Genomic DNA, 26100 nt, shown 5'->3' with positions numbered 1-26100 from the left:
CACACAGAATCAAGGCCAGTGACTGCACCACCATGTACTGTAGGGTATACTGAAGTTCTCTCATGACACATAATAATATTATTTTTAATCACATCAATGTCTGTCCATCCACCTTCTCCCCATGTATTCATGGCCAGGGTCACACGATTATTTATCTGGATTATTATTAATATATACACTTTGCATATTTATATTTATATATATTGAGAGTAATGAGGGTAAATGCAGAGCTGCACCTCTCTGTCTCTTTCACACTATTATTTCCCTCCACTCTTCCCACTTTTCACATAAATCCGCCATCCTTACGATCCCTCACCACCCTCCTCACCTCCATCCTCATCACCCTCCTCACCTCCATCCTCACCCTCCTCACCTCCATCCTCACCACCCTCCTCACCTCCATCCTCACCCTCCTCACCTCCGTCCTCATCACCCTCCTCACCTCCATCCTCACCCTCCTCACCTCCGTCCTCATCAGCCTCCTCACCTCCATCCTCATCACCCTCCTCACCTCCATCCTCATCACCCTCCTCACCTCCATCCTCACCCTCCTCACCTCCGTCCTCATCACCCTCCTCACCTCCATCCTCACCCTCCTCACCTCCGTCCTCATCACCCTCCTCACCTCCATCCTCATCACCCTCCTCACCTCCGTCCTCATCACCCTCCTCACCTCCATCCTCACCCTCCTCACCTCCATCCTCATCACCCTCCTCACCTCCATCCTCACCCTCCTCACCTCCGTCCTCATCACCCTCCTCACCTCCATCCTCATCACCCTCACCTCCATTCTCTCCACCCTCACCTCCATCCTCACCCTCCTCACCTCCGTCCTCATCACCCTCCTCACCTCCATCCTCATCACCCTCACCTCCATTCTCTCCACCCTCACCTCCATCCTCACCCTCCTCACCTCCGTCCTCATCACCCTCCTCACCTCCATCCTCACCCTCCTCACCTCCATCCTCATCACCCTCCTCACCTCCATCCTCACCCTCCTCGCTGCCATCCTCATCACCCTCACCTCCATTCTCTCCACCCTCACCTCCATCCTCACCCTCCTCACCTCCGTCCTCATCACCCTCCTCACCTCCATCCTCACCCTCCTCACCTCCGTCCTCATCACCCTCCTCACCTCCATCCTCATCACCCTCCTCACCTCCATCCTCACCCTCCTCACCTACATCTTCATCACCCTCACCTCCATTCTCTCCACCCTCACCTCCATCCTCACCCTCCTCACCTCCGTCCTCATCACCCTCCTCACCTCCATCCTCACCCTCCTCACCTCCGTCCTCATCACCCTCCTCACTTCCATCCTCATCACCCTCACCTCCATACTCACCCCCCTCACCTCCATCCTCACCCTCCTCACCTCCATTATCATCACCCTCCTCACCTCCATCCTCACCCTCCTCACTGCCATCCTCATCACCTTCACCTCCATTCTCTCCACTCTCACCTCCATCCTCACCCCCTCACCTCCATCCTCACCCTCCTCACCTCCATTATCATCACCCTCCTCACCTTCATCCTCACCCTCCTCACCGCCATCCTCTCCATCCTCCTTATCGTGGTCTTCACCTCCATCCTACAGCACACTTAGCACCATCCACACTGCAATCCCGCCTCCCCAGGCGCTGTACACAGCGTAATGCCATCGACAGGCCTCGGCAGAAGACGCGCAGCGGTGCGCCATCACCAGCGAGTTCACGGTCTCCTCATTTTATCCCAGTATCTCTGGTCCTTTTTTAAACTAAAAATGCTGTTAAGGTCCCAGAGCACACACCCATTCCCTGCAGACCATCATAAAATCTCATTTTAACAGAAACAGGCTCGCTGTAAGTATTAATGGAGAATAATAAGGTGTGACAGGCAGGCTTGGCTTATTACCAGCTGCCCATGGCCCCCCTGGTCAGATGCAGCAGCTGAGGGTGGGGTTTCTGCAGTCTCCTGATGCCTGCTTCCCCTCCAGAGAGCTGGGCTCCACACACCTACGCTGACACCCTCGCTGCTCCTGTGAGCACAGAATCACCCCATTCCAAGCCCACCAGTTAACCCCCCTAGGCCGTGTGGGATCAGGTCACCGATTCAGAGCTCTGACAGCATTGAAGTAGGTTCAAGCCCCATCACTTTTAGGTTCCTTTAAAAGCTTCCAATGGCCATTGCCCACATCACCCATCGAAGGACAGACTGCCAGCCGTGATGGAATAAACCAACCGGTCCTCTGGAGACAGGGGTGTCATTGCCATTACTGTGGCAACCGAATGCAGCTCGCTGTTTACCAGATATGACTGAAACGCCTGCCTGGTCTTATGCCAAGTTTTAGCATCACATCGGTCACGGCGATTATATGCAAACGGCTTGTCCCAGCCTCAGCACCGACATATCAATTACCGCGACAGTCAAGCGCGCGCGACACAGGTTATTATGGTAATGGGGACAGGAACAGATTGCACCTGAGCAAGACGGCACGCCCCCCCCCGCCTGCATATCCCTTAGACCCTTCTGGAACACTGCACAGCCTGTGACTGATGTCCCATCTGAACGCCAACTCAATTATATCCTGTATCTTAATCCAATATTATTTTAACGGCTGGGAAATAAATGAACGATCGTGACAATCTTGCTGTTAAATAAATTCAGGAAAAGCTCTGGCGCTGAGGTGAGACGGGAGACGACGCCCCCCGCTGGCCAGCTGTGACTTACAGCGGATAGGCGGTGTTTTCATTTCTGCCTCCTCCGTTACGCCTCCTCACCTTTCCCAGCCCTGGAAACTCAGGAACACAAACCTGGAGGAGACGCTTCCAGGGAAATAAGCCCTTATGACCCAAGGCTGAAGGACAGAGACCACAGGAGGCCAGTCTGCCTGCAAAAAGAGGGTTAGGGAGTGTGTGTGTGTGTGTGTGTGTGTCTGTGTGTCTGTGTGTGTAAATAGATAATTGTAAATTCAACCGTCATACTCTACAGCCAGGGAAACCCTGTACTTGGAATTTGGACCATGATGGATGGATGGATGGATGGATGGAGAGGCCACTATACTCAAACTGAAGGACCAGAATAAAGGACCTTCTGCAGGGAAGATAAAGAGCACTACTTGCCGTAAATATGGATATCTGCAATACAAATGAATAATGCACGGCACGTACCCAGCAGAAAATGAAAAGCAATCGATTTAAAGGGTCCCCAAGAGGGACTTAGCTTAAAATAATGAGGCGTAGTTTCAAAACAAATTAGAGGGCATCAGCCAATACCTTTCTCAGTCACATTTCACGCCGGAGTTTCCGCAGCACCCAAATGGCGATGATCTGAATAGGAACGTGGACACAGGCACACTCCACATGTATCGAGTCTCTGTCCCACCCTCCCCCCACTGCCATATTCTGTCCTGCGTGTCTGTCTCCAAGTGGGCCGGGGGACCATGACAGACATGGGGGGGGTAATCAGGGAGCCAACTGAAGCTGTCGGAAAGCCCCGCAATCACTACCCCCCCCTCCCCCCCCCCCACGGCGCAGCTGGCAACCTTCACGTCCCAGCCACACCCCCAGTCCCTCTCCCCATCCACCCCCCCAGTCCCTCACTCCGTGCTCTGGCTACACCCCCAGTCCCTCTCCCCATCCACCCCCCCAGTCCCTCACCCTGTCCTCCACAGACAATCACTGCTAATCCATTTAAATAATCATTATTATTATTAAATAAGTCACTCCCACAGGCTCATGAATATTTACTCACACTCAGTCACATTCCCTTGTAAATTTGGAGGTTATTTTTGGCCCTAATCTCACCTGGGAAGAGTTCTGGAGGTTTTCGATGCCTTACGAAAACCCCGATCACTGAACACCCCCCCGGGGATGTTCAGCTCAATGACTGTGTCCCACCCACCCCCTCCGGGCAGCAGGGCCGTCCCAGAAGCATGCAGAGGAACGTGGCTCAGCTCCTCCACGCCCTTCTGCCCTTCTGCAGCTTGCAATATCTCTCTCAGGTGGGAGCACCCCCCCCCCCCGACTCCACCCCACCTGGGTGACCCACATTATCTGACAGCGTCCCAGAAAGTCAGACTTTCGTCTTCTCCTTGGGTTCCAAGGAGGGGGATTCATTTGCTAACAGGAAGTCTCTATCTCTGTGAAAGGGAGTTTAGCCATGGGGGGAGGGGTTAAGACCCCCGGCTTCTGGTCCTGGGTCCTCAGCATCTCTGAGGACCTTGATCCAGTACAGAGGAGTGCTTTTCACACTTCGGTCACCTTCTTAACGTGCTTCCGGACTCACAGAAGGAGCCTGATGACATTAATTACAGAGTCACTTGGGGGGGGGGGGGGCATTATCACAGTGGTACCGCGGACAGAGCTATTCACGACAGAACGGGGGGGGGTTGGTTAGTGTTGGCACACTCTGTCCCCATTTAATGCCTGCTGTGACAGGTGCCTGGTGCAGGTGCCTGGCAGGGTCATGGAGGTGCAACATGTGACTCTGTGTGCCCCCCCCCCCACCCCTCCCCCGCCACCGGTGCTCGGTGCTCATCATTTACTCCAAAAGTGTCTCCGTTCACCTGAAGGGCCGCCTGACACGTTCGCTTATGCAGCTTATGAGATCACTGCCCCCAACAGACTCCTCTTAGCGTCCAACGGGGGCCAACGCTGGCCAAGACAGAAACTCACGGGCGAGATTTCAAGCTCAAGTTTCAGGAGCAAAGACGAAAAAGGAAATGGATTGTGGGAAAGCATGCCATGGAAGGCATAGGGCGCAATCGCTGCAGCGTTACCACGGTGATCTGAATGGCTGTCTTGTCCTTGGATACAAATCATGCTATTCTTTCAAACCAGAATGCATTTAGGAAATTTCCAACCCACTGGACTCCTAATTAAAGGCAGATATTATTCTTCTCTGGAATAAATGATCAGAATGACATGATATGGAACTGGGTGAGATAAAGAGAACGCAATCCCAAAGTTAGAAGCAGTACAAACGAGAGCAACAGCCATTGTGCCCGCGATTCTGCTTTTTACTTAAATAAGACACAGTAACTTCATGACTGGGGAGAGATCTTACCCTGACCGGCATTTAAATTTTATTTAACTGACGAATACAAAAGTGTAATTCACATTAATCTGTCACTTTCGAGACGTAGTCATTTACGCTTTAAATTATAATGTGTATTTCATTGTCACTGCTGTGAGGAAAACAGAGAGGTTCACTGGTTATAAAGACTTCTGATGAGATTCAGACTTTTTATAAGCTGCCTTCACAAGATCCTTTTAATAGCTGCGTGAGAATGTTAATGTGTCCAAAATTAATTACATTACAGTTCTAAATATTCATGACAAACAAGGTGATGATGAGCAACTATATACCTATGCATTTTCTAGTATAGCTATTATACCTATACAATGTATTTACCCATATATCTACATATCTATATATACATATATCTATATATATACACACATAATACACACACCTTAATATATACCTTAAATCTGTATTTATATCTATCTTTTCTCATTAAACCATAACCACGCCAGTCTCTAACAGACCTGTCTCCCTTGATCTAAGCTAGCGAGGCTTAACCAGGGTCTAACGCAATGAGCGGAGCACCTCGGACAGCTTGTACAGTATAAAACATGTTCATTATCCATCAGGACACTAAGGTATACAGTGATATTCCCGCTCCATCGTTCATGCTGGCTGTATATCCTGCAGGCAATCTGTCTGCATTTGCGGACCACATTTCGCGTTTCGGTTCGGGCTGCTGTACATCTGCTTGGCTGTCCCACTTCTGTCCCCGGACACAGACCCGTTTACACACAGGGTCCTCCTGGCATGCAGGGTTGTCCAGCCTCTGGAGCGGACGACGGCGTCATCATGGCAGGGAGATGAGGCCGATTGGGTGTGCCCTTGGACCGCCCGCATTGCCCCGGTGACCTGTTTTCTTTAACCAAAGTCTTGGAGTCATTTTCCGGTCTATTCCTGCTGTTCTGGATGTGTGCCCCTCCTCCCGGCCCCCCAGGACCCGTCCTGCACGTCCCTGACTATCGCAAGCAGTGCTGTGTGCAAGACACTTGCGTTAATTTAAGACACTCGACTGCGGCTGGCCGCAAATTACTGACGTGATACATTAGGATTCCCCCCCATCTGCCGCGCCGTTTGAGACCGACTGCGGCTGTTTACTGCGCCGGCGTCAGGAAGTGGCTTTGAAAGACCCGCCTGTGCCGCTAAAACGCGCAGAGCGGCCCCCGTGATCAGCGCCGTGCCTGGTACCCTGGGCGGCAGCGGCGGGGTCCTCGAGACTCCCACTGCGTCTCACGCATGCTGGCAGCGAGCTGCGGTGTCGCATGTCTCAGAGGGCCCCAGGGGGCGCCGTAATCCGCATGCCTTTCATTTGCCAGCAAGCAGCCGTCGCACGTTATCACCAGCGGCAGCTGTGTCAGGCGTGCCATGCTATGACACCTTTTGTCAAAAGAATGCCTTTAAAGTTGAAAGAAAGCTCATTTAAAACCTCAACAGAAGCTTAAAAGCTTTGTAGCCCATCCTGGCTGTTTCCGTGCCGCCGCGACGAAGCCGCGAGGCTCGCAGTGGAAGGAGGCGTCTGGGTCGGCACTCTCGGCTCAAAGACGCCATTGTCACCACAGAAGCGTCCGGAATGGGCATCGCGCTCCGGGAAAACAACAGCTTATTACTCCTAGAAGTCGTCAGCGAATGCCTGGTCACACAATGGCGTTTTGTTCACCAGCCTCCCTGCAAGAAGAGATCTCCTACGTAGCATTCCTCTCCAAATCGCCATGCTCCGAGGAGAGGGGTTGCCCCGCCTGAGGAGGGCTGTCAGCTAACCGTGAACATAACTCCATCCCCTGACAACAGCCGGGAAAAAGATCACAGATCACATCCATAAATTTCCATCCATCTTACATAACCGCTTATCCCAGAAGGGTCATGGGGTATGAGGCAGGGGACACCCTGGACGGGATGCCAGTCCATCACAGGGCACAGGGCAGGGGACACCCTGGACGGGATGCCAGTCCATCACAGGGCACAGGGCAGGGGACACCCTGGACGGGATGCCAGTCAATCACAGGGCACAAGGCAAGGGGACACCCTGGACGGGATTCCATTCCATCACAGGGCACAGGGCAGGGGACACCCTGGACGGGATGCCAGTCAATCACAGGGCACAAGGCAAGGGAACACCCTGGACGGGATTCCATTCCATCACAGGGCACAGGGCAGGGGACACCCTGGACGGGATGCCAGTCAATCACAGGGCACAGGGCAGGGGACACCCTGGACGGGATGCCAGTCCATCACAGGGCACAGGGCAGGGGACACCCTGGACGGGATGCCAGTCCATCACAGAGAACAGAATAACAACCTGTAGCCAATTTAGAGACGTCAACTGACCTAACCTGCAGGAAGGAACCTGCACAAACATACTTCCCCATACTTGTGATTCAGTGATTATCTTTGAACAGACTCCCACAATATACTGTATATGCTGGCTTCCACTAGACTCTGGGGATGGGAAAACAAAACACCAGCGGGATGTGTGTATGTGGGGGCGGGTGGGGCGGGGCAGGGTGGGGCTAGGGGGGGTGATGTTCAGTACCAATACACGAACTCCCGCGCCTGTAAATGGTACTGCTGTCATTCTGCCCTCCCATTATCGCCTTAGTGCCACCCTGCATACGCATGTTGGCACTGCCTCTAATCACAGTAGGTGATGGGTTCTGGGAAGGTGCTGAAACGTAACAACATTCATTTACTTCTGTGAAAGAAACTCATTTATAAGATGCACAGTTTTTGTTTTTAAGAACAGCAAAGGTAATGATAGCGAGGTTTTAAATCAAACTATCAGTCAGGGAGCATGTATTGTCCTCTCATTACATTATAGACTTTAGATGTATTTATTTATGCCAATATTATGTTTATCCATCTTTCATAATTGATTATCCAGTATCCGGTGGCACAGGGGATGAGGCAGGATGCATCCTGCACGGACTTCCCATCCATCACAAGGCTCATACTCACACACAGAACCAGTCACTGTGGGAAAATGGGAACTGCCAATCGCCGGCCCGAGGACAGAAACCCTGCCGGCCCGAGGACGGCAACCCTGCCGGCCCGAGGACAGAAACCCTGCCGCGAGAAAATAAACCCTGGTGTATTTCCTCAAAGGTGTATGTGTCCGGATCCAATCAGCAGAGTCTCTCTCAACCTTCAAGAAATTCCCCAGAGCTGATCTTTTCTGGGAAAACCTCAAATAACTTATCAGACCACTGACCTGCTCCGTCTTTGCCTGCCACCCTTGGTTACGGCCTCTCAGATGCAGAACCGCGCGCTCCTGCATTTCGTACTTGTCTCATCGGAACATAGTCCGTATGGCGCTTTTGATTTGAACAGCTGTTCTGTTGGGCTCTTGCAGTGTTTCACAAAGCAACACTCTAGCTACCGTTACTGATCACTGTTATATATACCTAAGCTGGCTCCTTGACAGCTGTCGGCTTGTGATGTATTATCTGCCGCCCTTGTACATTGCTTTCGACAAAAGCAACTGCTAAATCAATAAGTGTAAATGTAAATGTAAACCTGCCCGAGAACATACAAACTCCACACAGACAGCCAGGGATGGGAATTATACAGGCAGCTACAGAGGTGTGATGCTCCGTCGCTATGCACTGAGCCGCGGTGCCACTGTGCCGTGTATCCATACAGAGAGACGTAGGTTCTCCGGATCGGCGCCTTCCTATTCGCAGCGCTGAGAGCGGCAGCGTGCCGCCACTGTCCGTCAGAGCCCGATGTCCCCCAGCTGACAGGCACCTGGAGTATGTGGCAAGATAATCTGCTGAGCACAGGGGAAGAGCAGGCAAATGCAATTTTACACTCCCGAGGGGCCAGCTGTTACCTTTCACATGGTTACATATCTGATGTGCCTATTTGAAGCGACACGCAGGGACCCATTCAGGTAGCTACGCGTTTTTATCCAACCATTTTCAGCCCCTACTGGATCCTGGAAATGGCTACATTCACTACGGTTCATGCCCTTAACCCGCTATGCCACCTGTGTCCTGACAACAGATACTGACAAGAGAGATTTGCCAAGCTGATGCTCCTTCGGAGCTGAAAAAAACCCCAAAAAAACGGAAAAGCTATTTTTCCTCATCAAAGTCGATGTCACAGAAAACCCCGCCTGGGTTATGTGTAAGTATTCTTAAGAAGGGGTGCGTTTAAGGGGCACTTGGGACTGGGATGTTAAAAACTTCACCAGTGTGACGTGGTGGAAAGGATCTCGTGATTCTAAAACTTAAGAATTTGGTGTTAAGAAGACAGCCACCAAAAAGGGTTTGGCAAAAACCGCTGCTGAACTTCTTACCTCTGTTTGCCCACCTGCCGGCCCTAACAGGCGTAAACAGGCAGGGGGGGGGGGCTGCTCCATCACAACAAATGCTGTTTGACAGCCTGTAGGCGAAATGATGTCATACATCTGATAGGGAGGCAAAACCAGCGGCGCTGACGTCCTGCCCTCTAATTGGCCGCCCGTTGGCAAGCGGAGCGTGATGCCGCAGTCAACCGTGAAACCGGCGAAGTGGCGGCAGGCTATGCGTTTGTTGGGGGGAGGTGGGCGGGGGCTCTCCTGTCAGCCGCAGGGGCTGGATTCGCTCTGCCAGGTTTGAAGCAGCCGTCTCACACGCATGAGGGAGCACCACTGGCTGCCCGGGAAAGACCCCGGACACATGCTGCCAGGCCCCCGGCTTCATTACGGCTTATCGCCCCCCCCCCCCCACCCGCTTCTCTCTACCTCTCTCCCCCAGCCACATGTTCGCAGAAATGTAAGAAAAAGCCTGACCGTGCTGACTAATAACGTTATCTCGGAAAACCCACTAATCCGGAGCCGGGGCCATTCTCACCGGGCATGTGATAACGGAAAATGGTTAATGGTTCAACCAGACCCTGTAGCCCTTAAGACACTGAGCCTGACACCTGGGGGGAAACAGGACCTGTAGCTAAGGGTACATTGGGCCTTGTAGACCATAACACACTGAGACCAGGAGCTGAAGATAAACCAGGGCCTGTAGCTAAGTGTACATTGGGCCTTGTAGACTGTAGCACACTGAGACCAGGAGCTGAGGATAAACCAGGGCCTGTAGCCCTGTGATGATGTACAAAGAGACCTGTAGCTAATTTTACATTTAAGTAACCAAGGAGACCAGCATAATATAACCTGCATCTAAGGGTACACTTGTAGATATGGGTACAATGTGAGCCATATCTAAGGTCACAAAGCTTAATATTCAGGCAGTCCTGCAGTCAAGGCAAAATCTCGAACCCCCTGTAGCTCAGAGTTCAAACACAGCTGACATCACGCTGTGGCTGACGGGGACTTTGGCTGTACGGCTCAGACACAAGTATCGGGGGAGACTTGAAGAACGTCCGCCAGACTGCCTTTGTTTCGCTGTGCAGTACCTAGCCGGCGTGTGTGTGCTTATTAGTGGCGTTGCAAACAAGTAAAACTTCAAAGACGTTCTTCAAGGCCGGCCACAGATCATCCTGCCCCCCCGTCAATTCCCCGCCCCTCTATCATGTCTGATGGCCCCCGAGAGTGGAGGACATGGCGCCCAAGGTGAGGGCGGATTTTAATTACACCCAAAAGGAGGGGGAGGGAACTCACTCCCGGGATGGGCTGTAGAAGCTGGCCCTCTCCTGACATACCACCTGGCCGGACGGGCTGCTGACAAGAAGACAGACCCCACCCCCATCCCCCCACCACCAGTCTTGACCTTTAAACCTCACATGAACCACGTTCCAGCCTCCGCCCGTCCACCTGGGAACGCAGAGGCACAGATGCACGCAGTCACAGCTACTGTCTACGTGCTGAACAGACACAAGAGCAGAACTTCATAAACACTTTTGGCAAAGGGTCGACATCAGGATAATGGCAGAGAAGTCGCTCTTCCGGAACCCTGCTCACTACCCATAAGGCCTCACCAGCAGAGTCAAATTCACCCTGACGTTTCATCAAGGCGTGACCGTGCTGTTCTCAGCGGGAGCTCAGGAGCGCCCTCTGCCAGCAGCGCCGCGCGCTGCGTCGGATATTCACGGGCCCGAACAGCCGGGCGTGCGAATTAAAGGGGGTGGACACTCACCGCTCAGCAGATCAGAGGTGGAGTACGGCAAGCTGTAGGTGCGGACGAGCTGCCAGTCAAAGTCGTCCTCCTCGCCCTGGCTGTACTCGCAGAGGCCGGGGTCCGAGTCCTCCTCGAAGGTGCAGCCAGCCGCTGGGGGGGGAGGGAGAGCGTCACCCGGGGGCCGCAATGTGGCAGCATCAGCATCCACCACAAATTTTGGTGCTTCCAGCTTGTATGGCTTGTATCATTTTTATTAAGAAATTTGGAACTAGACAAATGAATAATGATAATTTTTTTAATTGATTTTACTAACTGCATTAGTATTGTACAGGAAGAATCAGGGGGCCCAATCCGACAGGTTTCACTGACCCACACGGTGAAATGATATCACTGATGTGACGTACAAATGAGCCGCCAGGACACCATTCACGCAAATGTCACAACCAAATTCTTTTTGTGCGGGCGCCACGTGTCGCCCCCCGGCAAGATGTCGCTCTGTGCAGCTGCCCATGTCATATTTACACTTTATTAATATTCAAAGGTATCAGCACCAGAGCTAAAGACACAACTACAGAAATAATGGAGATGATTAGCTTGGACGATCAGCCATTTTCCGCCGTGGAGGACGAGGGATTTCGTCAGCTCATTTCCTACTTAGAAGAGATCTCTAGGTACATCTGGCCCGCAGATTAATCTTTCATTTTCTACAGGCGCATCACTAACACAGTGAAATATCTGAACATAGACACAATAAATGCAAACGAAAACAAACTGTCCATACAATCACAAACGAAAACCAATTCACACTCTAACACCAGACAAAACATACTGAACACTCCAAAAAAACCCAAACACACATCCACTCTGGCATTTTAAGGCACATCCGCAGCCATCTCAGAGGTCATATCGTTTATAGCCGTAATAAGCAGTGCATTATATGAGATCCTGTCAGAACCAGCAGGTCCAAAGCTGATTTTCATGAATACCGTTTAATAAGCAGTTTACTCCCATTGTTGGGCTTTTGGCTGTTGCCCATTAGCTGGCAGAAAGGGGAATTGTGAGCGTTGTTATCTGAAAGGCCTCCGGCAGCGACCAGGCGCAGGGCGATGCACTAACTACAGCACTGACCTTCAGGCAGCGGCCAGTGACCGAGGTAGCGGGCCATTCTGTTCCTGCAGACACACACACACACACACACACACACATGCACATGTCTGGTAAACATATCTTTATGGGGACTGCTCATTCACTTCCATGGGAAAAATGCTAACGCTAACTATGACAACCGTAACCCCTACCCAGCCCTAACCACAACCCATAACCATAAGTAACCAAGCAAAATACAAAAGTTTTTGTATTCTTAGTTTTTTCATTGCAGTCAAAGATTTTTATTAAATTGAAACTGGTCCCCATAAGGGAAAAAAAAACAGGTATTCATCACGTTGTGGGGACATTGTGTCCCTATAAGGTGAGGTATACCCGCTCGCACACACACACACACACACACACACATACACGTGGTTTACAGAGGCCAGCAGTTTCAGTCCGGTCTGGTTGTGCCAATACTTTGATTTAAAAAGCTGATGTTGAAAGGTAAATACCACAGGGTGGCATTGGGTCAAATTAATAGGGTAGGTTTTAAGGATTTAGAGCGAGATGAGACAATTCTGATGGCAAACAGAGTGCCGTGATAAGACGTGTTTTAGGGGAACTGGAAAGTCATCGAGCCTTACGGAGTCGCCAGTGACCATGCCTGTTATTCTGCTGTTTGCATTTGCAGCCACAACCAAGCTGCAAGCTAAATCTGCTCTACAGTGAGTGAGGGAGGTCCAGGCTTTCAATGAACCACTTTTATTGACAGATCGTTCTGATTCACCAGATATGAGCTTTTTTTTTTTAAACGCGTAGCTCCACTCAGTTTCTCTTGTTTTTCGATTTCTTACTATCCAACAACCAGCATCTCCCGAAGTTACATTTCCTGACAGACAGTGAGCAAACAGTTCAGCAGCAGAACCAATACAGAAGTCAGTGCTATATTTACCAGTAAACCTGATACAGACAATCTACCAGCAGAACCGGTGTAGAAGCCAGTACCATATACCCTAGGAGAGTGGCTGATATTCCTGCTTTGGGAATCTGCTTCTAGTGAACAGAGACATGGATGGAGATGCCAATCACTGCATCACACCCAGGAATGGGTGGAGACCCCATCACTGCATCACACCCAGGAATTGATGGAGACGCCATCACTGCATCACACCGAGGAATGGATGGAGACGCCATCACTGTATCGCACCCAGGAATGGATGGAGACCCCATCACTGCATCACACCCAGGAATTGATGGAGACGCCATCACTGCATCGCACCGAGGAATGGATGGAGACGCCATCACTGCATCGCACCCAGGAATTGATGGAGACGCCATCACTGCATCACACCCAGGAATTGATGGAGACGCCATCACTGCATCACACCCAGGAATTGATGGAGACCCCATCACTGTATCGCACCCAGGAATGGATGGAGATGCCATCACTGCATCACACCCAGGAATGGATGGAGACACCATCACTGCATCATAACCTGGACTGGATGGAGAGCCCATCACTGCATCACACCCAGGAATGGATGGAGACACCATCACTGCATCATAACCTGGACTGGATGGAGAGCCCATCACTGCATCACACCCAGGAATGGATGGAGACACCATCACTGCATCACACCCAGGAATTGATGGAGACGCCATCACTGCATCACACCCAGGAATTGATGGAGACACCATCACTGCATCATAACCTGGACTGGATGGAGAGCCCATCACTGCATCACACCCAGGAATGGATGGAGACACCATCACTGCATCATAACCTGGACTGGATGGAGAGCCCATCACTGCATCACACCCAGCTACAGCAGCAAACTCATGGCTGATGTTTCCCAAAGGCACAGAGGTACCGAAGGATCAGCCAGTGCCTGGCCACAGACAGTGTAACACTTCCAGGGAGCCACTAGACATCTGCAGTGAATCATGTTGGCCCTGTTCTGGCCATACCCCCCCCCCCCATCTCGCTCAGACTACCCCCTGCTGGTGCACTCCCAGGCCTCTCTCCCCCAGGTAATTACATTCTAATGCAGCGGAATAGAAGCCAGCCATTAAACACAGAGCCACGCCGTCTGCCGGGGTTAAAAACAGCACGAGGCTCCTTCATTTTGGCTGCTGAATGTGTTGGACCCATTTGTTTTGCATTTTAATAATCCTGTTCAAAAAGTATTCCCCTAATCGCATTGCTACTGCGGTTCCTTCTGCGAGGGGCCTCTTACTCCCTCTCCAGGGTGGGACGCTCCATCTGGGCCATCACAGTCTGTTTTTCCTTCAAAGAACACCCCCCCACCGGCATACAAGCAGCCCGTATTTCATTCCCTGCGGTTTGGGTTGGAAATTTTCCTAATACATGAGGCAGACATCCGTGGGAGAAGGGGGCAATGTGACCTCGGAGAGTGGGGAGGGGGGCATCCTGGAGGACTCCACTGACTGCTGCTTGGTCTTCAGCCCAGGGGGGGCGATTATCGCCTTGTTCTGCTATCAGCGCAGCCGCTATCAGCAGACAGACTTCACTAGACTGACTGAAATATTATATGTACATGGCTGGTCCTGGCCAGTATTTTTCCCCCAGTATGTCAGAAGTTTCTTCCAAACCAAATAAATGCGAGTCATTCTGGCCAAAAGCCCCGATTCTGTAGGGCCATCATGCCATATATGTAGAATATTTCTCTTAAAAAAAAGACCAGATCACAGAGAGACACTTTTTTTTTGGTTTAACTTCACAGCAACCAAAATAACTTCAGAAACCCAACAGAGTGGTTGGCATATTAAAAACCAGGCAAAGAAATAAACCTCAAGCTGCCAAAGACTCCCAGGATGAATGAGTCCTGACATTAAAGTCAGGAGCGTAACAATTTGTTTAACAACACCTCCAGGTTGCTGATGGCTTGCTGGGGACATTTAAAGCGTGTCCCACTTTGATGTCTGCTTCCCATCACAGCAATGCCCACCCTGCCTGGCTGGACTACGCCCTGCAAATTACACCCCCCCACCACCACCACCACCCTGACCTTCCCTCTTGATCCTCTGTGGTGTCCCCCCCGCCTTGCTGGCTAATTGGACGTTAGCAGCCGGGGGAGATGCCTTCGTGAGAAAAACACACGCTCTATACACACTTAGCTATTAAATATATACACACACACTCTTTACACGCTTACCATACTGTATATGCACACGCTTAACTATACTGCATATACACACACACTCTTTACACGCTTACCATACTGTATATGCACACGCTTAACTATACTGAATATACACACGCTTAACTATATTGCATATACACACAAGCTCTTTACAGGCTCATGCTTAGCTATACTGCATACATATTTAATGCAGAACAATAACACACATCAGGTGAACGCCGCATCTTATTGATCGGTACACAGAATTCCCTGATGAAATATTAATCTCCAGCTTTGTTCTTCAATTACTGTGTCTTGCTTTCAACTTTCACCTGAGCGGCAGGCTAATTAAGCATCAGTTGAGCTTTCTCAGAGCTCTAACGGATGCATGTCTGCAAAGACTTAATGAGCAGCTAGACAGGTAGCATGCAATAGTTTCTGTTTAGAGATGCGATGAACCCATCACATAATGGGCAGCTGCATTAATTAAATTGCTTAGCAGGTTGGTATTTTATTCAGAGTGAATGAAATTGCCAATTAATCTTCCTGTGACACTGTGGGGCTCATTCCTGACATGCTGACACCCTGTTATCATGTCAAGTTGAAGGCTTTTGTCAGATGATAACAACAGGTGAGGTCAGACTTCATCCATCCATCATCCATCTTCCATGACCACCTTAATCCAAAGTTACGATACACCAGCCTATCCCACAAAGAACAGGAAATGAGGCAGGGGTCACACTGGATGGGATGCCAGTCCGTCACAGGGCACAAGGCAGGGGACACACTGGACGGGATGCCAATCCATCACAGGGCACAAGGCAGGGGACACCGTGGATGGGATGCCAGTCCGTCACAGGGCACAAGGCAGGGGACACACTGTATGGGATGCCAGTCCGTCACACTCTCACACACAATTGTTCATGATGGGCAATTTAGAGACCAGCTGCAGTTTTTTGGGAGGAAAGCAGAGGAGCTGATGAAATTCCATACAGACAAAGGGCAGGGTGGGAATCAAACAGAAAAACATTAATTTTCTTTAATGGTTGAGTTGTCATTAAAGATCTCAGCTCCATTTACAAACATTACCATGACCCAGCCCTACAAAACACCTTGAAAACTATTCAATATAAAAAAAATATCAACTTTACCAAACCTAATTACTGAATGATGCTGACCCAGTCCCCATACGTTTCACTGACGCATCACAGGTTACTATGTGGGTCCAACAACATTTGGCTCCAGAGAAAAAACATCGCATTTGCTGGTTCTGGTCAGTGCCATTAATGAATGAGCACCTGGACTGATTGGGGCGTGACGTCTGGGGTCTCGGCCCCGGGAGGTGTGAGGCTGTGTCTGCAGCAGCCTTCGCCATCCATCTCGCCGCCCCGATATAAGCGGGAGTGGAGAAAGAGAGAGAGGGAGGGAGTGGGAGAGAGGGAGAAAGAGAGAGAGAGAGAGAGAGAGCTGCAGAGCCTGGGCTATTTAGAGGATTAAGTCGGTGGGAGGATAAGGAGATGGGAGTGGGAAGCCGTGCTGGTAAGGGATGTGGGTGGGGCTCCTGTCTCGCAGCCCCTCTGATGCGAGTCCCTGCTGGAGAATAAGGCCCCGGCCTCAGCTTTAAGGGGGCTCCCCATCTTACAGGAGAGGCCCACCAAAGCACCAGGCCCACACTGAGAAATTAACAAGAGAAAGCAGCACCAGCGCATGTGGGAGACGCCGTGAAGATGCAGGCTTGGCGTGCTGATTTATGGGGCTTGTTCAGCCATCTGCTTGGCTGTAGCCTTGCTAGCAGCTAGCTGGCTCTGCTAGGCTAAATAAACCAGCTCACTAACATAAGCACTGCCTTGTCCACCTGTTCTGCTGTTCTCTGTCTCTGAGAGAGAGAGAGAGAGAGTGCAAAGGCTTTTGGATGCTCAGGAGCATGACAGCATCTTTCTTTGGAGACACTGGTGCTGATTTGCAATTCCTACTGGCTGGGACCCTGTATCAGAACCTCAGAGGGTTGTGTATTAATGATAACGGGGGGGTTGTACACCCCTGTCGGCAGTCTCGGTAACCCATCAATACTAAAAATGGTTAGGAATCATCACCCTGGCCATCAGTAACCCCCCCCCCCCCCCACACACACACACACACACAAAACTTACTGTCTCAATTACTGAGAGGACAGTAGGCACGAGGTTCTGGACTGTTATGGGCCTGGGTGGGTGTTTCCAACTGAGCCCCCACTCAGCTCAGCACAGAAGCTGATTGGACGACAAGTAGTAATAACCAGTGGAAAGCAAACTGCTGCATGACTGGTCTTCTGAACATACGTGCTGAGATTACCATCACACAGTATATGAGGTTTGTTTCATTGAAATACCACTGCCGCAGGAAAGATAAATTACACTAAAAGAGAGAAATCAAGTAGGGCTTCCTAAGATAATTTGAGCAATTACATTGTAAAAGAGCAATGAGTGAGATAAAAGGGCGCTACGATGAACAAGATCAATGATTAAAAAGAAGGGAAAATACCTCCCAGTGCTGTCCACAGACCACAAGCCCCCGCTTCTGCCACCTCCCATTAGCGGGTGGAGACAGGCACAGACTTCCAGTGACCGGGTTTCTGTCCCGGTTCTCCATGCATGCTTTCGTTTGCAGGCTTCACACCTCCAAAGGCCCCAGTGGCCCCCTCCGGCAGTACTGTACGACACCCCCCAGAGGGAACGTGAAAACAAAAACAAAAGCAGTGCTGCGAACCATGAAGGACAAGTGGGGCAAAGGAAAGGGCCCCCGCTGGGTGCTCCCCCGTCCAACATCCGCGCACAGCCTTAGCCGGCTACCTGAACTGTTTTGTGTCAGAAAATTACAACTCTAGCAAACATTCAACAGCCCCCAACTGGCTGTCATCCTCTGGTTCCTTCAGCCAAAGTGTGTATGAGCCAGAATTAATAAAAGACTCCCTGTGACACACATTATGCTTCTATGTTATGCTACAGCTATGCATGCTACATATGCTACGCCTCTTCAGGCTACATATCCTACCATGTTACGCCAGAGCCTTGTATGATATACATGCTACCATGTTACGGACATTATTTTAACATTTACTGCAAACGTTTGCTTTAGAATTCGAAGCTGCAGCTTCGTTGTGGTCCCAGAACACCGAGAAGTGGTCATAAACCCGCAACATTCTGACGGCATGGATCTGAAAAATGTTGAAGCAGACAAAGTGAAAACGCTAAAGATTTGAAAACTTTCAAATATATTAATGTGTGCAAAAAATACCAGATTTAGGGGGCAAGACAGTGATGAGTAATGAATCATGCAAAAATACACTGTCTGTGAAATTAGCTGAGACCTAGCTGGAGATGTAAGCATGTCGCAGCCAGTTAGCCGTGCTGCAGCTAACAGGAAGCCAACCTGCATCATTACCCAATTATGATTGGGAGATAATGAGAGGCAGGGGGGTGCAGATAACACTGTCACTACTGCATGATTCTTTATGAATATAATAAGCAACTACGGTCTTCCTAAACTTCCCATAGTGTGTGAGTGTGAGTAAGTCTGCTGCTGCATTTTATAACTGACAGCTAATGCCATGCTCATATTTACGATACATAATCTATTACAACACACCTCAGGTAAAGTGCCTTGGGGCGACTCTGTTGTGAAAGGTGCTATATATAAAAATAAACTGAATGGAATTGATGCTAACTAAGGGTCTGAAGTCCCATTCTGCTGCACCGGAGGCGACGCAGGGAGGTTCCCGAGGCCGGCAGAGTGTTCACACGGGCAGGAACCGGAGTGCCGAGCGGCATGGAATACCAAGTGCATGGATGAAGGGGCCAGTGACTAAATGCCGCTTGGCACTGCGCCCAGCCGGCTGCCCGCCTCAGCCTCGCCACCTGCTGCCCCCGCTCGCCGCAGGTGGCCCATGGCAGGTGGCACAACTCCGCCCCCCCCACCACTCCTGGGGGCGGCGGGCGGTTCGCACGGCCGGAGCCCGCTGGCCCGCGCTCACGGCCCGGTGCAGGTAGAGCAGACCCCACAGAGCGGAACTGAGCCAGAGTGCATGGCCGGGGGTCCGGGGCATAAATCACAGCACGGTCAGGCAGCGTCCCGCCAAAAGCCAGCCTCCCGCACAGAGAAGCAGCCCTATTCATGGCCAGTCAGCAGCCTGTGGGTAGCGCACAATGCAGGCCCAGAGAGGAGCGGCCCACTCCGATGAAGGAAGCCATTGCCTCAGGCCACCCACACAAAACACACACGTGGCCGACTTTCTCAAATGGCCCGGCCGTGACCAAGAATAACCATCCCCGGACCCCTGGCCAAGTCCGCTGGGACCAATTGACGCTGTAACTAAATTCTTCCTGCTTATCAGCTCTCCCCGAGCACTATCCCCGTCCCTACACAGGCTGTCCAGAGGGGCTCTTTCACGCTCCCCAGATTCTTTTAAGTGTGTTTCAACGGCAACACAAATTGCCAACGGAACAATCGATTGAGGACACCTCAATGGGGTGAAGGTCCCGGCTGAGACATATCAATGGGAGGATAATCATGTTTACCACCCAGACACACAGAAGTAAGACACAACAGCACCCTCAGATCTAACCCTCTTTCCACTTGTCAATGATGCATTACAGAAAAAAAATAAGGACTCCACCAGCAGCTGACAAGCGAGGGGACTAATAATATTATACATTTTCAGCTGCCGGGACCTTCATGTGGTGAGTTGTGTTTTTATTGATTGGCCTGAGCAAATGACTGACAGACAGTCAAACACCTAGGGTCCCTGAAGGATCACACATTACTTGTATATTACTTTTGAGAGCTATTGCTCATGTTAGGCTCGCAGAAATAACATTGCATACAGGAATGTCTGTTGTGTAATAAGTTAATAAGGGTCAAATTTTGACATTTAGCTTATATGTATGTTACATTTTATGCTAATGAGCAGCGTTTATAATCTAACATCGAACTGAAGGATGAAGATCTTTAACCTGCCTGTGAGCTTTAGCTCAATGATAAATTAATCCATCAACATTCAGCAGTATTCCGCTCCCTGATGGTTCTTATCAGTGCTTAGAAGGCAAGGTGGAAGAGTGAAGCATCAATTGAGCTGCAGGCCGTTTTCCAGAACCTTCCCCTGAAAACCTGCAGATGAGCATCTTTCCAGTTTTCTGGAGTGTGAGAAGTTGCCCGCAGGGACGGCACACGGTAACACCGCGGCGTGGGAATTTGGCAGCGGTGAAGCGATTTATGAACAAAGTATCTGTTATTGGGGTGAGCCGACGTGGAGCAGAGCTAGGCAGCACGAGGTTGGGAGGGACGTGGAAGGAAATGAGAGGGGAGGGAGGGCGGCCGATCACGTGGCCCGAAAACCACGTTCCAAAGGACGCAGCATTTTATTTTACGATACAGGCGATCTTGTAAAATACAGAATGGGTGGCAACTCTGCTTAGAAGAGGTGTCACAGTACCAGCCCATGAGATCTATACAGCCTGCGACAGGTTTTTATGTTATTATTAAATCTGGCCTGCAGATCAATCTTTCGTTTACCACAGAATAAAAATCAATGTTTCGTCATTCTGATAAGTTTCACCTGCCGCACCCCACCCCCGTTCAGCAGGCGGCTTTGAGGTTGGTGGGTGAGATCAGAGGGGCTGGGATCTGGGTGGGTGGGATCAGAGTGGTTGGTGGGCGGGATCAGAGTGGTTGGTGGGTGGGATCAGAGTGGCCGGTGGGCGGGATCAGAGTGGCCGGTGGGCGGGATCAGAGTGGCCGGTGGGTGGGATCAGAGTGGTCGGTGGGCGGGATCAGAGTGGCCGGTGGGTGGGATCAGAGTGGTCGGTGGGCGGGATCAGAGTGGCCGGTGGGTGGGATCAGAGTGGCAGGTGGGTGGGATCAGAGTGGCCGGTGGGTGGGATCAGAGTGGCAGGTGGGTGGGATCAGAGTGGCCAGTGGGCGGGATCAGAGGGGCTGGGATCTGGGTGGGTGGGATCAGAGTGGTCAGTGGGCGGGATCAGAGTGGCCAAGATCCAGATGGGTGGGAACAGAGTAGCCGAGATCCTTGTTGGTGGGATAAGAGAGGCCGGGATCTGAGTGGGTGAGATCAGGGTGGCCGAGATCCTTGTGGGTGGGATCAGAGTGGCCGGGATCTGGGTGGCCGGTGGGCGGGATCATAGGGGCCTGGAACCGGGTGGGTGGGTTCTGGGTGGCCAGGATTAGGGGGGGCAGGATGGGCTGGGGATCAGGGATGGTAATGCAGAAATGCACAACTAGCCCCTAACATCTTCTTTCTGGCCATCTTTACATACACAAACATTGGCACAGGGACACACATACAGAGTCCAAACCTTCCGGATGCTTCCAGCAGCTGTCTGGCCTGAGCCTGCAGCCCATCAATATCCCAGCATCAGCACCAAGTGCCAGGATTCAAATGGCTCCTTATCTGATACACTCTGTGAGACCTGAACCAGGACAGGCCAAAAAAACGTCCCCCCCCCCCCAGCAGGCTCTTTCATGCACCCTTTTATGCAGTGTCCTTCCCTAGATTTGGTTCTGACAGCCCCACATGTGGACGTTTCACACTTAAAATTGTCAGCCTGCTCCATCCATTGTCAAGCGTGTGGGACCCAGAACCCCCAAAAAAACAAGCTGAGGAGGGCAGGCAGGAATGCAAGACACCCCCCCCACTCAGATCTCACTGCTCAGACCTTCCCACCTTTACTAGCTCCTCCTCTTATCCCACTCCCCCCCCACAGTCTCAATCCCCCACTCTCCTCCTAATTTCATCCCCCTCTCCATCTACCTCCTCCACCTGCACTGTCGATGCTCAGTCTCTCTTCCGCCATAAGTCGCTTTCCTTTCTACTTCATAATGACCCCCCCCCCGTCTCCAGCGACAGCTCAGCTGATGCCATAAGCCCCCCCCCCCCCCCCCAACCCCAACCCACAACCTGTTTCCGAAATGACAAAAACTGGCGTTTCCGTCAAACTGAGCCCGTGGGAGGCAGGGGGGGCTCAAGTTTCAAGTGGGACTCAGAGGCATCCAGAGATGGCCGTCACTTTCATAACGAAATGGACACAGGCTACACCAGGAGCAGGGGATTCCCACCTTTTGGGGACGATCAGAATGCGGCAGGAAGACAGCGAGACTAAGCATGTGATGATGGAGTAGAAGAATAATGTGGGCGGGAAGCTTTCTCCGGAACGTTCCAGACTGTTAGGCGGGAAGCAGGCCAGGCGCCCGAGCTGCGGTCCGGCAGAGACGTGGTATGTCTGCTTTTCCTCTCCTCTGCATTCCGGCTCGCAGGCCACCTTGGGATAAGAGCCGCCTGGAGCGACGAACCTTCGGCTTCACGGGCTCAAACGCTGACATCGCCTCACCACGGCCCACAATGCACTGCGAGACGCCTGCCTGGGAGTGGTGAAGAGCACTTCCTGTCCGAAATGGGGTATTTTCAAAGGGAACGAGAGGAGTAATGAGCGAGTGAGTGTGTGGCAGGGTTGGGGGGTCGCGGCGTGACAGAGCCGGTATTCCCACCGCGAGGTGAAGGTTAGCGTCCGGCATGGAGACAGGAGCCAAAATGAGCAGGTGGCCACCCAGCCGGCCCATACGCCTCCTATTAGAGGGACATTCCCCAAAGCAGCAGGCAACTACCGGGCATAGCGCTTCTTGATGGCTGCCAGATACTGGGGCCGCGCGGCAGACAGGCAGCAGGACGGCCTTTGGGTGGGGGTCACCTGTCAGCCTTGGGGGGTCTGTCATGATCAGGGTGACAGTGAGTGACAAGGGAAGGCTCTCAAGCTAGAGATACTCCCTACAATTAAGCTAATCTGCTAAGAATGGTTTTTAAAACCTTTTTGTCCCTGGCAGCTTCTGGCTAGGTGACAGGGAATGAAGCAAAGTTGAACACTAGTCAAGTAACCAATCGATAAGTGGGAGTGTGGCCAAGCTGGCAGGTCGACCAATCAGATTATTAGCCCGGGCACTGGGGGGTGTGGCTCTTCCAGGCCAGGCTTATAAATGAATAATAAAGCATAAATATATCAGCCGGGCTACAATCAATTATATGAGAAGTGTTTCCTTCAGGTGGACTTTGCTGACCACCAATTCAGAATCAGTGAGACCATCTGACTACACAAAAAAAAACAAAATCAAGATCTAAAGTACTCCACCCCACCTTTCAGTTCTTAGCAGATGATTGACCTTCAGACCTTACAAGCATTTTGCATTTCTGTTACCATCTTACAGGTGGACTGTACCATCCCTGCAAAGTATCAAGTGACTGTGTTGGACTTCTTCAGAAACATTGCTGTGCGATAAAAATAATCAATAAAATAACAAACCACCTGAAATATGACATTTCAAGGGCAAATTTAGTTAGCAGTTCAAAAAACAGGAATGATTGCATCAAGATGGCATTAAGCCGTATGTCACATCAATGTACAGTCATGGCTGATTCTGGTTCCTAGTCCAGGTTCAACTTGCGGTATGCAGGCTGAAGTTATTGTGCTTTGGTTAGGGAGACGTCATTGGCTGCAGCAACCAGCTAAAGAGTTCCAATAGTAACAGCACAGGAAGCGGAAAACCAAGACTTAAGGTAGCGAGAGAACCCCCCCCCCCCCACCTGGAAAGACAGCGCCCTCTAACTGAAGGAGGACCTCCCTGTTGATGTCAGAAAAAAACATCTGTACATAACAAAAAAAGTAGAAGAGAATTCATAGAACTTGAGGCAATAAAATCCACATAGAGGCATTGTGTGCCATTCCAGACTGGCCTCTGTGGTATGAGAGATAGGGGCCCACAGCGTCCTCCTAACAACTCTCCGAAGGGCCATGGAGCGATCTTTATAAATGCGACTACTCACTCTCTAGATGACTGACAGTGTAACGGTATTAGGTGGTCAAGGTGACCCACGTTTTAACAGGCAGCTGAAGTCCAATGTCGCCGGCTTAGCTGGAGGGCATCACTGACACGAAACGTGGAAGGAAGAATCTCCAGACAATGCAGCGGTCCTCACCTTCAGCTTCAGGGTCTACTGTGCAATTACAAAATACAGTGTTCTTCCCCAGTGTTCAGCATCAAAGCTGTAATACCCAATCTGATGAACAAAGAAAGATGAACATAAAGACAATCGATCCATTGGACAATAAGTCTCACACTGAAATTACAAGAGCAAGTCCTTCGATATGTAAAAACCTCCTCCCTGCTGAACAACTGGGAGATACCAGAATATGCCAGTCCAGTCTGAGCCCCCCCAGCAAAGATCACCTGGGAGGAGCTAGCTCTCCTGCAATGTCCCTGCTTATCTGCTCGGAGGACAGGGACATTAACCACTTCCTCCCTTTCCCTCCCTCCCTCCCTTTCCCTCCCTCCCTCTCTCTCTCTATCCAACACTCTGTCTGTCCATCCTCGCCTCTGCCTTATGCTCCTCCACTTCAAAGGCCTTGTTTAAAGTAAGTTAATAAGACACACTAGTAATAAGAACATCATGCATGAGAGTGTGTGCGTGTGTGTGCGTGTGTGTGCGGCTGGTATGGGGTGCACATCGCACCCTCCCAAATTTTGCAGACGTTACAACGCCCCGACATTATGAGATGAAAGTCACGCTGATATTAGTTCCCGGTTTGTGCTGAATATATCACTCTCTCTTCCCTCAGAACAAAAAAGAAAACTTTTATTAAAAAAATAACTGGAGGCAGCGCTTTTCTGCTTTTGATTAATACAGCACAGGGATCCGAGAAGCTTCCTCCACATGGGGGGGGGACACAGTGAAGATAAAACCCCGAAGCCCCCCAGACGGCAGCACGTCAATCGTGTTCAGCGAGAGGCAGTGAATGCGGCCTGCTTCGCTGCTTCTGTGCAGCAGATGGGGGAGGGTCTTACTCACATTAAGACTTTAATGCTAAAGTTTTTCTCATGACAATATGGATTTTAGCTAAAGCATTTTACAGTTACAGAATGTGGGAACAGCTTGGTCAGACTTCAAAGTATTACAGACTGTGATAAAACCACTGAAATACACATATACATGTAGGAGTAGCGGAATCACAGCATTATCCATCGTGTATACCCTGTCAGGGACAGGTATCCCATCTAGGGTACTCCCCAGCCTCGCGCCCTGTCATGGACGGGTATCCCATCTAGGGTACTCCCCAGCCTCGCGCCCTGTCAGTGACGGGTATCCCATCTAGGGTACTCCCCAGCCTCGCGCCCTGTCAGGGACAGGTATCCCATCTAGGGTACCCCCCAGCCTCGCGCCCTGTCAGGGACAGGTATCCCATCTAGGGTACTCCCCAGCCTCGCGCCCTGTCAGGGACGGGTATCCCCTCTAGGGTACTCCCCAGCCTCACGCCCTGTCAGGGACGGGTGTCCCATCTAGGGTACTCCCCAGCCTCGCGCCCTGTCAGGGACGGGTATCCCATCTAGGGTACTCCCCAGCCTCGCGCCCTGTCAGTGACGGGTATCCCCTCTAGGGTACTCCCCAGCCTCGCGCCCTGTCAGGGACGGGTGTCCCATCTAGGGTACTCCCCAGCCTCGCGCCCTGTCAGGGACGGGTGTCCCATCTAGGGTACTCCCCAGCCTCGCGCCCTGTCAGGGACGGGTATCCCACCTAGGGTACTCCCCAGCCTCGCACCCTGTCAGGGACGGGTGTCCCATCTAGGGTACTCCCCAGCCTCGCACCCTGTCAGGGACGGGTATCCCATCTAGGGTACTCCCCTGCTTTTACACACACACACATGCACTTTAATGACATCCCA

At 51.3% G+C, this 26100-nt stretch overlaps 1 protein-coding gene across 4 annotated transcripts in view; it reads right to left on the bottom strand.

The window, feature by feature from the left end:
* The window catches only part of ptprub (protein tyrosine phosphatase receptor type Ub), a 157047-nt gene that overhangs the window by 102087 nt on the left and 28860 nt on the right, over window positions 1-26100 (bottom strand). For all 4 annotated transcript variants that reach the window (XM_023807582.2, XM_023807583.2, XM_023807584.2 and 1 more), the window contains exon 2: window positions 11133-11264. In XM_023807582.2, the coding sequence (XP_023663350.1) occupies window positions 11133-11264 (132 nt within the window). The remainder of the gene's footprint in view (window positions 1-11132; window positions 11265-26100) is intronic.

Source organism: Paramormyrops kingsleyae, chromosome 9, assembly GCF_048594095.1.
Source record: "Paramormyrops kingsleyae isolate MSU_618 chromosome 9, PKINGS_0.4, whole genome shotgun sequence".
NCBI lineage: Eukaryota > Metazoa > Chordata > Actinopteri > Osteoglossiformes > Mormyridae > Paramormyrops > Paramormyrops kingsleyae.
Note: the sequence above shows the minus strand (reverse complement) of the source record. Positions and strands in the feature narration are given on the sequence as shown.